This window comes from Rhodamnia argentea, chromosome 9 (assembly GCF_020921035.1).
Source record: "Rhodamnia argentea isolate NSW1041297 chromosome 9, ASM2092103v1, whole genome shotgun sequence".
In the NCBI taxonomy this organism is placed as follows: Eukaryota; Viridiplantae; Streptophyta; class Magnoliopsida; order Myrtales; family Myrtaceae; genus Rhodamnia; species Rhodamnia argentea.
The window spans coordinates 6,630,607-6,647,995 of record NC_063158.1 but is presented as its reverse complement, the minus strand read 5'-3'; the positions used below and the strand labels follow the sequence as shown (position 1 = coordinate 6,647,995).

The window sequence follows — 17,389 nt, the reverse complement described above, 5'->3', positions numbered from 1 at the left end:
AGGGAAATTATAATATTGGATGTTGACTACTAAGGGAGTCCATCGTCAAGTCACGAAGTACGAAAAAAAGGAACTGCTGATGATGAAAAATTACTAGCCATAATGAACTACAATGTTACGAGTAGAGGAAACTACTCACGTCTGTTAGAGAATGACGGATCTGTTATGCGATGTACTTAGTCGCTTATTTCGATTATTTCAAACAGTAAATTCTAAAATTCATGAGACCCATTTACTATAACTTAACAAGTGCCAGAGAGGCAGTCTTTAGCATCTTTCTCTTTTTCAAATACCACGAAAAAACTCAAGTTATAAAATGAATTTACCACAAACTATTTGTTTTACTATAAAAAACCTCAAATTGGTACACATGTGATAAATTTACTATAATTTTTTTTTGGCTCGCCAAAAACCCCAAATTGATACACTTAAAGTAAATTTATCCCAAACCGGTATATTTGTAATAAATTTATCCTCTGTTAGTTTTTCGTTGAATTTTACCATCAAATTGTTGAGTTAAATAACATACGACAGTTGACAGATGTACTAGTATGAAATTTTTACTCTTTATTTGTCAGAGATGTATTGGTTTGGCATTTTTGGTAGTATTAACCCAATTTAATAGAAACTAACAAAGGGTAAATTTATCATATGTGTATTAGTTTGAGGTTTTTGGTGGTCAAAAAAATAGTTTAGGGTAAATTTGTCATATGCGTACCGTTTTGGGATTTTTTATGGTAAAAAAAATAGTTTGAGATAAATTTGTTACAGATGTATCGGTTTGGAGTTTTTGATTGTAAAAAAAAATAATTTTAGATAAATTTATCACAAGTGTATCAGTTTGAGATTTTTTGTGATATTAACCATTTTCAAAAAACGATCCACTTTTATCGTTTGCAAAAATGAATAAATGAAAAAAATATTTTTTTCATCCACGAAAATGTGTCGACATAAATTGTTGTTGATTGTTAGCAATATTACTTTATTTAGTCGATTCGGGATTGATTATATTAGATGTTATATTTATTTTATTACCTTAGTTAGTCTTTTAATAAAGCAAATAGACTTTGCGTACCCTTTTCTGGATATACCAAAATATATATAAATTTCTCAACTTCACTTATTGGAATTATTCTTAACTTTGATAACGAAGATATCTTTCATTGACTTAATTACTTCAAGTGATACATACGATTTTTTTAATTTAAGAAAGTACTTTTCAAATCAATTATTTTTCACGAAATAAACGGAGATTAACTAGCAGTATTTTATGTAACAACGGCATTATAGATTCCAGACTCTTTTAACATTTGAGACTAACAAAAGGTGACAATAATTAAGGTGGCGACCAAATGAGGTGGGCAACAAGAAGATGACATAAAAAAGAGAGAGGAGGAGATATGGCACATCATGGGCAGTCCAACTTGTTGATTGTTGTTTTATTCAGTAATCTCCCGACCTACACATATTTTTATCATAATATTAATAATAACAATAATCGATTCTATCTTTGATCATATGATGTGGGGACCCTCTCTCTCTATGATCGCCGTGGTCCAGAGCTGAAAATCTCTCAACCCCATCAACTGGATCCTTTGATTTTGATATGAGTATATTCATACGTATATACATAAATAAATACGGATGAAATAATAATGTCGGAAATATGAGAATTAGAGATATAACCGATAATAATAAAAAAAAACCTTTTTGAAATTTGGAACAAGTTGAAGCAAAAGCAGGCATTACATTTATATGTAGGATGGTTAGGTACCATTCCTATGATTTGGACTACTAGTTTGGTGGACGGGATGGCCGGTGGACTTTATAAAAATGCCCCCTTTTTTTTGCCTTTTTGTTTTCATGTTCGTGAACGAAAATGGGAGGGCTCCATTTCTCCTATCCCACAACTTTTACTGCAAGCTTCAAGCAATTGATCCGCTCCAATTTGTTATGAAATTTATAAAGTGTTTTGAATGCTAAATAAGTTTCAATAATATTTAATAAATTAAAATTTTAAAAAATTTGACAGTAATTCTATGAAAAATTCACATAAAATCAAAATAAAATCTAACGAGAAAGAGAATCGAAATATTTAAATATTAAATTACACGGTCGTAAAATAGTATAAATTTCTAAAAGACGCAAGGTGAAGTTGTCAAAGTTGATTAGACAATCAACTACCAACACGGGGCCGTGACGGCTCACGAGCCAAGCGTGGTTATGCACGTGAAAACTATTAAGAGATCACGCGCATGACATTAGGATTAATTAATAAAAAAATTTGCAGGCAAATAGTGGATTATTTCGGGAAACGAAATGATTAGGCCCGGAAAATGACGAACTAAATAATTACGGGGGATATTCCGCCAATCACGAACCGACACGTGGGCAGCCATTCTATTCCCTTCGACACGCCAACCAATGAGAGTTGGTTCTCGTATATCCTGATTCCTGACATCGATTTCAGGGACAGGGACCGGTCCGTCAATCCCCAAGTACACGTGTCGTGGGGCAACCGGCGAAGCGTGGCGGTCCGAGGGCCGTGAACTCCATTGGGCTTCTCCCAATAATTCCAGCTTTGTCTTGGACCTGGTGATGGTGGGGTGGGCTTTGACCTCGATTTTTTTTTTCTCTCCGACCCCTTGAAATCCCCGAAATTACGAATCCATCCTACCAATATTTATGGGGACCTAATTTCCTTAGATAGCACAAAATTTCTTCCTCTCATAAAAAATACCCACTTTGAGCTGGCATCTAAATCTGGCCCCTGTCAAGTTTACCATTAAAGATTCGATGTGTCGATTTATGTGAATTTGTCAACAAATTTACAAGGATTAAATTTGAGAGTCACTGAAAGTGAATGTCTTTTTATGAGACGAAATTAGGGCCATAATTGAGGCCCAAGCTAAATTGATACTTTTTTTACGAGATTAAAAAAAAAAAACTTGAGTCGGAATTGTGACCCAACTTAAAGTCGACTTTTTTTTTTGTGAGACAAAAAAAGGGGTCAAAATTGAATTAGAGGTAAAGTTTGTGCTTTTTACAAAAGTATTGATCGAGTTTTCCGAGCTAAATAAGACAACAAAGATTATAATATCGTATATGTATGTTATTTGGGATATATTTTGGCAATGATTGTGCATGTGGGTGGACCATGCAAATGGGGGCCATGGATGGGAGACTAGCAAAAGATTTCCGCGAGCTAACATTCTTCAATAAAGATGAAATTTTGCAAGAGAAAATTGAATGGCGGGAACTGCCTTTCTTATGCTCGTTTCAAAGCTGAGTATCAAGGCATAGCATGTACGATTCGAAACGACGCCCCCCCCCCGGGGTAGGACGCAACCTCGCTATTGAGGTCGAGATGTGCCCTAAACTCGCGAATCATCGTATGTCCACAAGGACCAAATTCTTAAGACGGGCCTTTGGTTTGTTCTCAAAAAGTCTAGGTTATATTATTCCTATACGCACCAAAGCCCCAATAATGGCGACTTGATTGCGACCGCGGCGATGAGAGAGACATGTCACGAACACGAAAGCCTCGTAAGAGGAAAGGGCTACGTCGGCTCGCGGTCATGGCTGACCGACAAATCTTCTTGCACCATCATAGGTGAAGACCCATCGATTGTTGACCTAGAAAACAATTGCATTATTACGAGGACTAATCCACTAGAAAAATCCCCAACTTCAAGTCCGATCTCAATTCTGACCCGAACTTTTTTCGTGTAAATTTTTTTTTTTTCAAGCTTACACTTCAGTCCAAAATCTGCCAACACGTCTACAAATTGCCACTGTCCTCTTCGAAATCACCGACGTCGGGGGGCCGCTATTGAATCTCTAGGTGGCCATGAGATTGACAGTTTCAAAGAATTTTTGGATGCGTGGGTAGAGAAATTTGAGGCCAGAGTGAAAGTTGGATCCGCAGAAAAAAACATGGGAGTCTGATTTTTTCTCACCATGAGGTGGTCATGACTCGTGAATCACGGAGGAACCGTCGGCTCCAAATTGACTTCGGGCACGGCGACACGTGTCGGCCTCTCACGGCAAGTTTCCGACGCCTCTTTTCGTCTCGTCGAAGGGCCAAACCAGACAAGAAACCCCCTCCTTCGTGGGCTTGGGCCCCGTGAGGGAGAAATATATTATTTTCAGATTTAGCCCGAGGTCGTTACAGTAACTCTTCATCGGACATGAAAAAAAAAGTGACAGGGTGACTGAACGGAACGACTCAAAACGGAACGTCTAGACTTTTGAATCTTTCAATGTAACTTTAGAATTGAGCAGCAGCTGAGCACGAGCTTAGAAGGGGGTCGGAGATGGCGTGGTTAATCAGACCGGTGAAGCGAATTATTGGATGGAATTGGAGAAGAAGAGGACCACCAATCCATCGCTTTCGGTGCCCCTTTCGACGTTCGAACCGCCGTCGATGCTCTCAAGTGGTGGTGGTGGGGGGGGAGATCGGAGAGCCACTTGAAAGCCCTGCTTGGCGGTGTCTGGAGAATGGACAGCAAAGCCCAGCACACATGTACTTGCCGTCGCTAAATCCAAGTTCGTGTGCGGCCCCTGATGTGATCTGCCTCGGCAAATCGTAATTGTCTGCCCACTTCTTCTTTCTTGGTATTTGGGAGTGAAGAATTAAAAAAAAAAAAAATCCTAAATTTATTATAATTATGTCAATTCAATATTAATTTTTTTTTTTATCAATTCAATCTTAAACTTTTTGTATTTGTGTCATTTCAGTCCATCCGCCTAATTTTGGCTTGCCGATGCTTGATGTAGAATTTTTTAAATAATATTTCAATAATTTTTTGATTTTTCTTTATTTTTTTATTTTTTCCCTAGACTTAGGGCCGGAGAGGCCGGCCGACCCTCGCCCACCCTAAGTGGAGGGCAAAAGAAACACTAAAGAAAAGAAATAAAGAAAAAATAAAAATTCAAAATATTATTAAAAAAATCCACGTCAATGCCGGCCATCCAAAATTGGTCGGATGGACTAAATTGACACAAATACAAAATATTCAGGACTAAATTGTAATAGGTGTAGAATATTTTTGGTAACTCTCTCCTTGGTATTTCCAGTGACAATACACTTGTTTTTGCTCACCGTGATGTCGTGTAGAGAGAGTTTCTCTTTTTTGTTCGAATAGAGAGAGTTGAGTTACCCTCAAATAAGAAGATAAAGCTCAAGCAGCTTATTAGAGAGCAATTACTCTAATTAATTATGCTCTTTTAGCCTCAATTTAAGCCCACATATTCGATTAAAAAAAAACAATATTCCACATAATTAAGCGGGCTCTATATATGGCAATTAACATAATCCCAATATAAATTGACCATGGACGCTATATTTAGCTAAATTCCAAATTAATTAACCACGAGATTTTCCCCCCAATAAAAGTGAGCTAGCTGTATCTATTAAGGGTGATTTGTTTCCGGTCCGGTCCGGTCCGGTTCCCCTCAAGAGCCAAGAACTGGACCGGTGGTTCCGGTTCTCAATTTTTTTGGAACCGGGAATCGGACCACTAGTCCGGTCCGATTCCCAGGCTATTCCATTGGATCGGACTCTTGCCAAAAAAAAAAATGCACTATTCCTGGATGGTCCCGATCCAGCAAATATAGAGGTTGGACATAAAAAAATTTCGAGTTCATTTCCCGAAACGGATCTTTCAAGGAAAAGCTGAGAACTTTTTGCAAGATTGTTTTCCAAATGCACATGGGATTCAAGCAGAAACGATCTCCCTTCGGGTAAAAAACAGCCCAAGAACTAGCTGAGGCAAGATTGAGATGGGGATTTCATTTGGGGACTAAAAAGGCAAGATCGAGAAAACTCCATGCACATGTGCATGGAGTTTTCTTGATAAAAAAAAAAAAATTGATCGGTCCGGTCCTGGCGGACCCTAGAACCGGGAACCGGACCGCTCCCTCTAGACCACTGGTCCGGTCCGGACGGTCCGATTTGCTCATCCCTAGTATATATCGCAATTATAATTATCGCTTTTTCTTTTTTTCGGCTAGGTATAAAAATGAAAAAAAAATTGCTTAACAGTAAGGAGAATATATCCTATCATCCTATGCTTATGATACAAAATGCTATAAGGGTGAGCATGCCAATCGTACCTTAGTAAAGCGAACGTGAATCACAAAAGGAAATCAACTGTGGCCTTATATATAGATTTGGTTGCGTCACTTATACGTGGCGTTTCTTATGAACAAAATACTTTCTGTATCCTATCGGCCTACTTTAATGACAGGTCGTGTGTGTGCATCAGATGATAACGAATGCAGATTCGAATCCTTTGAACGATCAAGTGCAAATAATCTCGTGTCTATGCCATTTACCTCCATTTCAGCTTGCGTCTCATCTGACAGACGAGGTTAGCGAAGGCTGTAATTCATTTCTTTTACGATGGATTCCACATCATCGGAAGCATGCAGGTGCATGAATCACTTCCTCAGACAAGGTGATTTTTGTCTTCAAGAGTGTTTCCGTGGGAAAATTGTCTAAAAAGTCCTAAATTTATTGCGATTGGGTCAATTCGGTCCTAAACCTTTTGACAACCTGCCAATTCAATCCTAAAATTTTAAATTATATCAATTTAATCCTAAATTTTTTAACGAATTGCTAATTTAGTCCTTTCGGTCGGTTACTCAAATAATAAGTTCAAGACTAAAATGAAAAAACTTCGAAAGATTTAGGACTTAATTAGCATAGCTTCCAAATACTTATGACTAAATTGACACCATTGAAAAGTTTAGGACTAAATTGGTAAAATGTTTAGGACTAAATTGAAATAATTAATTAAAAGGTTTAGAACTGAATTGGCAAGTTATCAAAATATTTAGGACTTTTTTGATAATTTTCCCGTGTCTCTGTACATGACCAAATACATCAACCTAACTAATTCCACTCCAGAGTCACAAAAGTTCGATTTAATAAATTAGGATCTAGGCATGCTCGAATCAAGACAACCCTTTCGTGTCTGCCTTTTAGCTTTTACCATGTATTATAATTCAACTCCATTCATAAACAAAGTTAGGCAAATGAATGAACGAGTTAAAATAAATAATGTTGAAACCTATGGGTGGAGGTCTCTGTCCACTTATCACCCATCATACATGTCCCAACCCTAAACGACACCCAACAAAAATTATAAAAGAAGAAGGAAAAGCCACCTACCATAGGCCACAAGAAATTAGGGTTTGGGACGTGTATGGCAAGAGGAGGAGGGATTTGAAGATTTGATGGTGGATGTTGCAGCATAACATCTTTTCCATGAAACCCTAGTCTCTTACATGAATGAAGCAATTTAAGAATAAAGTGCATTTGGAGCATTATTGAGGTTTTATGGCATCCATTGATCGTGTTAGACAATTGCTTATCGTATCCGATTCATATCTACACTTTTTATTGGGAAAAATCTTGGTTGTGGTATGGTATGGATCCTATTGGCCACCTTCACAACCTTGAGACAAATTAAGAAAAGGAGTGGTTAGTGTGGCCTTAACCTAGCTAAGGCGTAAAATGAGAGAAATTATGCCCCGTTCGAGGAATGTTGCATGCGCTAAGACGACAAAAATTATTCGTTTTTACGTCAAAGCGTCGTGGTTAGTGAGGGAGGTGTACCTAAGGAGGCTGCGTTAGCGTCGTCCGTTGTATGTGACACCACCGGCGTCCAAGTCGGCGATTTCAGCTTAAAATTGTCCGGATAAACCAAATTGACAGAGAGTCATAATGTTTAGGACTCAATTAGTAAAAGTGAAAGGTTTAAAACTTTATATACGATTCTCTCCAATCAGTTTCGCTTTAAGTTTTATGTGGGTATCGTCATATTATAGCGGACGAGCGATTGTGCGCTGAGATGCTTAAGTCTTTGCAATATCCATGACGAATCCAATGGTCGCGATCTGTACATTATAGCGAGAATCAAAATATATGTTCGTAGCTTCTTCAATGGTTCATAAGTGGATCGTACAGCATTCGATCTTTCAATTGATGTGTTCTCAGTAGGCGATGTAGGAGAAAGTTAGGCTGATTAGCTTTTGAAGATCTTCCCATGGCCCAAAAATATCGTCCCACGTTTTTTTAAAACTCGATTGCAAATGCTTTGGAGATCTCTCTTCTGGCTCGTGATGATGAACTTCACAATTTAAATTGAGGGGACGCTTTTTGGTGAAACTGACGAACACGCTTGCTTTTTCCTTACTTTTGTAGTTATTCCACTCGATCAATTATTTTCTTTCGGGTTAGTGGAGTTGCGATGGTACATGGTATGGGCCTCGATTGCCTTGGCCCACCACCTCCATGCTCACTAGCTTGGGATGACTAAGCAACGAGGGACAGGAGTTTAAGCCCTTAAAAAATTAGGAATGAAAAGGGGCGGTGAAAAGCAAAGTAATAATGAGGGGAAATTGCAAAAAAACCCTAAATCTATTGCACTTTTTACCAATTCAGTCATATACTTTTTAATTGTGTCGGTTGAGCAGTAAACTTTTGCATCTTTTACCAATTGAATCCATCCGGCCAATTTTAGCCTAAAATTGCCGATATGGATCTTGGGCGTCTTACGTGGCATAATTGCGTTGGCGCGATCAATTTTTAATAAAATTTTATATTATTTTTTATTTCTTTATTTTTCTTTTTTCGGATCCAAGGGCCGGCGGGCGACGAGGGGCCACAACGAGGGTGGCGGAGGTCATCGACCCTTTGAACAGAAAAAGAAAAAGAAAAAGAAAAATAAAACATAAATAAAAGAAAAAGAAAAGGAAAAAATAAATAAATAAAAAATTCAAAAAATGTTAAAATAATATTAAAACTTCAGTACGTTAGCGTCGGTCGTGCTTCGTAGGATGGATGACATCCATGTCATCGATTTTTAATGGAAATTGATCGGATGGACTCAATTGGCAAAATGTGAAAATGTTTAGGATTCAATTGGCAAATTAAAATGTTTATGACTGAATTGGCAAAAGTACAATAGATTTAGGGCTTTTTGGACAATTTTTCTTATATTAGATACTAAGAAAGTAAGGAAAAAAGAACCTCCGGCTCGATATATAGATGATAGTTTCCAATTAGATGGAATGCCTTTACATTCTTATTGAGTGTCGCGGTCCAGTGATTGTCGTCGTGTAAGTTACAAAGACCTCAAGAGTTGTATATACCTTGTAGGTTGTGATCATACAACATCTAGAAGAACTAGTCCAACTTGTATGGAACGTCGAGAGCACAATTCGCCTCTTTGATCACCCCAACGTTTAAGGGGCAATTGCAAGTCGTGGTCGGATTAGGAGATTCATGAAGCGTAACTTCCTTTTGATCCTAACTTGACGACGTGTCGACTGCCGAATAATCAAGAACAAAACGAGATTTGTGCTTGGTAAGTCTTGGTCGTCTTCCTAAATGAAATTAACTCTGATAGTGATCGGTGTGTTTTCGAGCAATGAATTTGTGAACTTCCTATAATGATTGCTAACTAATATATATATCTTAAGCTTTTCAGTTTCCCCATAAGTCTTGAACCTCGATTAAGTCTGCAGTCCAATCAGCTCTTTCTTAATCTCCAATCATGCATAAACCAAAGGGTTAGCAAAACGATGTTAGAATAGATGCAAAGGGTTTATCCTTAAACTTTTAAGACAGAGATTCGAAAATTTGTTTATTGCACTGGTTCATAAGTTGAAACTGTATCGTTATATTGTTACTTTGTTAGTTTCTCAAATCTCTCACACACACATATATATTGGAAACTAATCACATTTCTCTTTCGAGACCCATGCATATGACTTCCACTAGATGAAAGAGAAAGGAAAGCAAAGCAAAGGAAAGGAAAAGATGGAACAGGATCTTTTTAGGCAATCCTATGCAATTAATGGACGTAAATCAATCGCTCTCTGAACGAATATCGTGCGGACTTCAATAGGTCAGATGATATAGCAATACGGAAACCGTGTGATATGATATCCAACACATCTTTATTGATTCTCAAACATTTGATTGATGTGGTTTATTATATAACTTATAGCCCGTTGGTGATATTTTCCATGCCTGCATTTTTTGGGAGAAATAACCAAACAAGTCCTAAATTTATTGTACAGATATCGATTCACTACTTATCCTTTTAATTTGGCTAATTTTTTGGTCAAATTTGACTAATTTAATTCTAAATCTTTTGGCAATTTATTAATGTAGTCTTTTCGGCCAATTTTGATCGGAATTTGCCAAAGTAAATCCCATCCTATGTGGTATGGCTGGCGTTGACGTGACCAATTTTTGCATTTTTTTTTATTTTGTCTAATTTTTTTATTTTCTTTTTTATTTTCGTTTATTATTTTTCATTTTTTTTAACTTCCCCCTGTAGGCCACAAGCGAGGGTTCCGCGAGCCCCATTGGATCCAGGTGGCACGACCACGCCCAGATTTAGTGAGGGCTTCACAACCCTCATTCCAACAAAAAAAAAGAAATAAAGAAAAGAAAAGAAAAAAATAAAAACAAAATCAGAAAAAAAGTATTTCCAGCCGCGCTATGTAAACGGCTGGTGTCACGTTAGCAATTTTCGCCAAAATTGTCCGGAAGAACAATACCGACAAATTGTCAAAAGCTTTAGACTAAATTGACCAAATTAAAAAGTACGAAATTGAGTTGACGTTCAAACAATAAATTTACGACTTATTTGGTAATTATACCCATTTTTTTTTGTCTTAATGCAAGAACCCAATTTCTTCCCTTTCGCTTTTTCATTAACAAAGAAAAATGTGAGAGAGAACGGCCAGCATAGTTTCTTTTATTGAATGTATCGAGTAATCTTAGTCTTTTCCGAAGTTGGACTTGGCAACTGCCAATGTTTCGGAGTGAAAGCACAAAGCAGCCTTTCGCACATATCATGAACCGGACAGAGTAACGTGAACCTTACATTAACAAGCCAAATTCTCATGCAAGCTTGTAACTACGTACTGTGTATCATTATGACGACATAAATAGGAATCATTATAAACATCTTCGACAAAAATTAGTCGCAATATTCAGATGTCATATGTAAGAGTCCAATGTAGAGATTATCAAAACTACGTGAAAATCATTTCGAGGGCGTGCGTTCGGACTAGGACCTCGGGTAAGGAAGCGCAAAGGGTCGACCGAGTCATCAAGATGATTTAGGGCATCACCCTATGTTGAAAAGAGCGATGGATGCCTCGACCTCTCTCTGAGTTACGACTCAGAATATAGTATTACCAGTGCTAGACGACCCGTGTTTCATTAGGTTTGACTTATTCTGGTGTGCGAATGCCGGTTAATCGAGGGTCGCCTCCGGCTACAGGACAAAAGAAGATCATATTAGGCTGGTTAATTAGGGCAAGTAAGTAAGGTCAATTGACAAAGTTGGTGTTGGAATGAGGTCGGGCCGATGAGAAATGGGATTTAGGAGAAGCAAGGAGAAAGGGCGTACAGGTTGGAGCGGGCGTCCCGTGACTACAAAGGCCAAACCCTTTTGGCTTGCGATTTATCTATAAATAAAGCTTCCTCGCCTGCTCCCATTCTTCCCCTCCCTCCTGCCCTTTTCCGTTCAACTCATTCTGGCCCAAGGTTAGTCTCTCTCTCTCTCTCTCTGTGTCTGGTGTCTAGTTTTTTTTTGGCAAAGCTTCCTCTTCTGCTCCCGGGGATCGAACCCCGGTCCTGATACTCTCCGGCCCCGTCTCCACTCCCACCCCTCAATCCTTTTACTAGTAAGGCCGCATGGCTCTTGACCTCTGGTGTCTATGTTCACCATGCACATTTTCATGCAAAAGTCGGTTCTTTTGCCTAGAAATCAAGCTTTCTCGCTATGTATATATACTTTCTCGCGTTACCTTCTCTACTTTTCTTTTCTGCATACTCTGATGTGTGCCACTCAGAGCATTCACGCGCGCCCGCAAAGTACAGCCAAATATGTTTGTTCCGGGTGTTCTTTCCACACGTGGGAGATGGCACGCGCCGTCGTCGAGGATCTTAACAAAACGATCAGAGTCAATCCCGAAACCTCACGGACAATGACTCGGCAACGACTCGGCAACAACTCGGGACTCGAAGAGTCGATCTTTCACTATCCGCCATCAGGCTCTGTCTGTCTGTCCGGCTCCCCATTTAACATATTTCCTATGCCTGAAAGCGAGATCGATCCCGTGATAATATTAGGTGGAGATCTGTATGTGGACTTACCTTTTTCCGACCATCTAATTTATGATGCGATACGTCGTGTGATATGTATCTGGGGTACGGTTACTGTCAACAATGGTTTGGTGAGTTATGAAGTACGTGGATTCGACGTGAAAACCTACTTGGCGTTTATTAGACTAAGTATAGAGATGGCGAGTATCTGTTGAATTGGCGAATGAACACAGGAGAAAGTTAGGTGAATGGACTCACTTCAGTTGGATCTGTGACGCATTGCTCGGGTCTTCTCAAGGTTGAGATTATGCAAGTAGGAAGAAACCAATTTCAAACAGTTTTGAGTACTAGGTGATGCCGTGATTGTGGAAGGGCGAACCGCGCTAATTCGCCTCTTCAAATCGAGAGGATCTCTAGGCCATATCGAAGGGCAACACTCGAGTGCCATATTCAGCAAAAAAAAAAAAAAAATCGAAATCGAACTAGCCAAAAAGAGACGTGAACGAGTTGCGGTGCAAGGCGAACGAACACCTCGTACCTACCTATGAAACTTTCTTGCAACTTCCAACTCACAAAAGAAGAAAATGCCATGTGAATCACGCATACCCTTTTTCTCCTTAAGGAGTCGTGAATCACATGTTGGTGAGGAGTCTTACGTTGTCGTGATTCATAGTCTTGTTGCCATATGACCAGGCTTGGGCATCAACTGAAAGCTAAACTTGTTTCTCCTTGACGGGGATAGGAACAGAAAGACTCCGCGAGATTGTTTGTTGGACCTAGATGTTAAAGTCCATTATACGATCGTCATATGTTGCTTAAGGTTTTGTAAACTTTGTGCAAACCTCCACGGATCTTGAGGATTCAGATCATGGGTATGTCGATATCAATGTCGTCGCAGATTTGAGGGAGAATAGCGTCTTGATTCTCACCACTGACGAACCGGCTTTACTTAAATGGAGCATCATTTCTTTAAAAGCTTTCACCAGAAAAACAGCATCTAGGTCAAAGCCCTGGAACTCGCGGCTGCTTTATGGAGTCATCCATGGCTTTGATGTTGGTCCAGTGACGTTCTAGGAAGATGACATGCAATAGGAATTAGAATATCCATGTGCACGTCCCTTTTTCTTATAATGTCTTTAAGTTTGTTCTGTAAAGAAGAAAACTCCTTAAATCTCGCAGGTAAAGTAGAGCTTGAGAAGTACTATAATTGAATCTAGGATGGGATTCCCACATTCACCCACGCAACATCAGGACATGGAATCTTTATCAAGAGCGAGGCTGGAAGGCAATGGAGTTTCTGCCTTGGGCTCTTACTCTTCATGGCTAGTAAGCACACTGCGACGACGAAAACTACCTACTGCATTGAACTGCAGTATCATCTTGTCTTTTTCATCTGTAAACTTTCTTGTTGATGCTTGTGTTCTTTCACAGTTGCTTCATTTTTTGTTGAGCGTATGTTCATGTTTATCAAGGGCGTGAGGTTTTTTATACATTATGCAGAGAAAGCACCCGTCCGCCTTGTGCACGTTTGAAGGGATCGCGAAGAAAGCCGAAGGCAAAGAGATTGCGGTGTTCTTGGACTATGATGGAACTCTCTCTCAGATTGTAGATAATCCTGATCAGGCTTTCATGACAGAAAAGGTGCATCTGCCCTCCTACATAGGATTGAATATCCGGATTCTAGTCCTTAGGATGGAGACTCGCCAAGGAACCAAGCGAAAGCAATTGACTACCGAGTGTCAGCTTCCTCACATCAAACTCGCAAAAATCACTAGGTTGCCACAGGGCTTATGTAGTTAGACAATGTCTCATTCAGCACAAACTGCTGATATTGACGGTGTGTGTATGACAAATATTGAGGGGGTGTATGACTGACTTTAAAAAATGCAGATGCGTTGCGCCGTACGCGAAGTTGCAGACTGTTTTCCCACATCCATTGTTAGTGGAAGGTGTCGCGACAAGGTATGCTCATTTCATTCTGCTGCTTTTTCCAAGCTTGTACGGTTTAGGAACCACACATGAGGTGAGGAATATCTGTAGATTCATCTTGCTTTTCTTCACCTAAATAAGAAAAATTTTGACACTTTGTTTAGGTATATGAATTTGTGCAACTGGACAATGTCTGTTACGCTGGAAGTCATGGAATGGATATCTCCATCCCATTAGCCTCCTCGAAGAGCCAGGAAGGCGGGCATCAAACCAGAGCTTTGGACGAAAAGGTTCGTCTCAAAATCACATAATCCTACGCTTTGGCACTTAATCTGCAAGACGTTCCTCTCATGCTGAACAAGTGAGAACAAATTGGCTCTCGAACCGAGAGATAAATTACTGCTTGTTGTTTTAGGGGGATGAAATCGTTTGGTTCCGACCGGCTCAAGATTTCCTAGACTCAGTTCAGGAGGTAAGGACTTTCTGTACACTACCGTTGTTCGGATGCCAATCAAGTTAAATTTCCTGCAGCATTGAGAATGTGATTCCTCCTATCATAGTCTTTGTGCATTGTCTTTTGGTTGTTGGTGCTCGCAGATAATGAGGCTGTTGAAAGAAAGAACTACAAGAATAGACAGTGCCATGGTTGAAGACAATAAGTTTTGCATATCGGTGCACTACCGTCGTGTGAATGAGAAGGTGATCCTTACATCCTCCTCCGTACTGCCATTGGAGGAATAATCATTCCACAGTTTCTCTATGCTAAGTATTTAAGCCTTTATATCTCCAATAAACATGTTTCAAACGAGTCTCAGAATCTCGGACTCTGTTTCTTATGATTAGCAATAACCGGATATCGTTACATCTCTGCAGGATGTCGGGAAACTTAAGCAGATAGTAGAATCTACAATGGAAGCATACCCAGCATACAGAATCACCTGTGGTAAAAAGGTACATGCATGAACTGGTCTGAACAATTTGACTGGTACTAAGACAAGCATGTTCACTAAGATTATGTTGCTCAGAGCAAGGAACCTCTCTCTTTCTTGGTTTTGCTATAGAAGCGCATCGAGCTCATTCTGGATGACACGCTTTCAATTTGCTCGAACAGGTTATGGAGATACGCCCTCCGGTTGAATGGGACAAAGGCCGAGCCATCGAATATCTACTGGAAACTCTCGACTCGAATGGCCATTGTAACGTCCTTCCCTTGTATATAGGGGACGATGATACCGACGAAGATGCTTTCAAGGTGTTGGATCGCATATCTGATACTGGACATTCATCAAAGATCTTGTGTAGTTCTGTCATTTCTCTTCTATCAGGATAACATCACATTTGAGTTTTACCTAATGCTCCTTTTTCTAAAGTCTAGCAATAAACTAAGAACCCAATCTAGACAAAGAACGGTTGGAGGGTTAAGGAAACCTATATGAGTAGAACACTCCTTGCTAACTGTAATAACTTGGACATGAATGGTTGCAGGTTATTAAAAGAACTAAACACGGTTTCTCCATTATAGTTTCTTCTGTCCCGAGGGAGACCATGGCCTTGTACTCTTTGCAAGACCCCAACGAGGTCCATTCTTTCTTGACACACCTCGCCGAGTGGAAAAGAAGCAATTCTTCTAGTTAACCGGCTCAATGCCCGAAGGCCGCTACGAGTCTGCAAACCGCTGAGTTGGTTCCCGATCCATATAGAAGCACCGTGAATTTGTCAATGATTTTGTTTGGCAAATTTACCTCCAGCGAAGCATGTTCTTGGATTTGTAACTTGTGCTTGATAGCTATCCACCCCACCAAAAACGTAACTCAGTGGGACAAAAGAGACCTCGCCACGCTACTCACCAATTCAGAAGATTCCGCCGTGATTGGCAGCATACGATTTCCTTGGCAATGTGACTGAATCTTGTAATGTCAGCAGAGCCAGAGTTTGGGAATTGACAGAACTTTGTAGTCCTTTTAGACTCGATGGCAACGCATACCGTCCTCTTTGGGAAGATGTGCTCAGCCTGCTCTTTTGTGCTTCTACTGGTCTAAGGTATGTACCGCCTTCCCTACGCTTGCTACTCGCTGTACATCATGTTATCGTCTATGTAGCCAATTCAACTAGCCCTTGCAAATATACGTGTGTTATAAGAAGCCACAGAAAATTTTCATTTGACATCTAGACGCAACATGGCCTTAGGCTGCGAACACCGTCTTTTGCGATTACAACCTTTGGTGATTGGTGTGTACTTAACCATGAGAAGTGCCGCATGGAGAATGATATTTCTTTGCTGTGCTTTATGATTCAAAGTTTGGTGTGGGCTGATGGAAAGGCTGTGGGGCGAGAACTTATTTGGCCCTGCTGCCAAGAAATCGACCAGCAAGTAAACTGGTTCCCCTACCTGCAGGCGTGTTACAAGCCTATCGAACAGATTATCGGGACTCGTATGGATTGACCAGCAACAGGGGTTCCACTTCTGAATGAAATCAAAGATTACATTGTCCCTGGTTTCCAAACTACGACGAAAGGCGGGTGCTTTGGCCGGATAAATCCTGCTATCCTCAGGAGCAGTTTCATGCTGCCCAGTTGACTGCTCGGCCTCGGCTTCTAGAGCCTCTTTACCAGTTCAAATTGAAGTTTTTGATAAAGATTTAAGAGGCATCTGGTGTTCAGACGTTCATTGTTCCAAACTCGTAGAATTATACAGCTCGAAAGAATGAAAGAAACAAAGGGATAGTAAAGCAGCAGTACCCGAACCATATAATTGTGGTGAAGTTGGATTGGCAATCAACTCATCTTCCTGCTGCTTATCATCGGACCTCAACTGCTCTTCCTCCATGTCGGGCTCCACTGTCGCTAACCTCAATTGCTCCCATTCTCGACCAGACCATTTTGATTCCTCATAAGCAAACCGCCCTCTCATTCGCCGCAACATCATCGAAGCTGAAACTAACCACGCAACACTTCCCTCGAACTTGGATTGTTCCGATTCTAGGCTCAAGCAATTGCCTTCCTCTGGACCGGTGTCTCGGTAAAGGACCGAGCTGTGCTCCAGACTCAACTTATTTCAACAGCCAAACTCTTTCTACTCTAAAAGCTACTCTTGCATAGAAGAGAACTAACCCACAACAAGCACGAAGCCAGCGGTTTCGAGCCAGTGGGGGAGGGGGGGTGTGGGTTGTGTTGCTCCGCCACCAACCGCCATCGAAGCTGCCGTGCACGGCAAGACGGAGCTCTCCTTTGCTGTTCACGTGTTCATGATTATATTTATCAGAATCACTATCAAGAGCCTCGGAGTTTTAAAGTAATTTAGGACCACAGATTACTAGTAAT

The 17,389-nt window shown here is 40.1% G+C and overlaps 1 protein-coding gene across 4 annotated transcripts; it reads left to right on the top strand.

The window, feature by feature from the left end:
- Positions 1 to 11,543: 11,543 nt before the first annotated feature.
- On the top strand, positions 11,544 to 16,155 carry LOC115748643 (probable trehalose-phosphate phosphatase 2). Of its 4 annotated transcripts, XM_030685206.2 has the most exons (10): positions 11,544 to 11,578; positions 13,319 to 13,465; positions 13,640 to 13,780; positions 14,030 to 14,101; positions 14,233 to 14,358; positions 14,484 to 14,540; positions 14,666 to 14,767; positions 14,942 to 15,019; positions 15,180 to 15,320; positions 15,554 to 16,155. In XM_030685206.2, exons 2-10 carry the CDS (start codon positions 13,358 to 13,360, stop codon positions 15,701 to 15,703), a joined length of 975 nt encoding a protein of 324 aa, XP_030541066.1. In that variant the 5' UTR covers positions 11,544 to 11,578; positions 13,319 to 13,357; the 3' UTR covers positions 15,704 to 16,155. The 4 variants fall into 4 exon arrangements, with proteins under 4 accessions (XP_030541066.1, XP_048141410.1, XP_030541068.1 ...); XM_030685208.2 differs by lacking the exon at positions 11,544 to 11,578 and having other exon boundaries at positions 12,728 to 13,465; positions 15,130 to 15,320; positions 15,554 to 15,688; XM_048285452.1 differs by lacking the exon at positions 11,544 to 11,578 and having other exon boundaries at positions 12,735 to 13,465.
- Positions 16,156 to 17,389: the final 1,234 nt, after the last annotated feature.

What these genes read in the sequence shown, in the direction of transcription:
- LOC115748643 (XM_030685206.2), top strand. Translation starts at nt 13,358, where the DNA reads ATGGGATTCCCACATTCACCCACGCAACATCAGGACATGGAATCTTTA. An exon ending in CCAGAGCTTTGGACGAAAAG is followed by an intron (nt 14,359 to 14,483) that starts GTTCGTCTCAAA and finishes TTGTTGTTTTAG; the next exon opens with GGGGATGAAATCGTTTGGTT. An exon ending in GAATCACCTGTGGTAAAAAG is followed by an intron (nt 15,020 to 15,179) that starts GTACATGCATGA and finishes TTGCTCGAACAG; the next exon opens with GTTATGGAGATACGCCCTCC.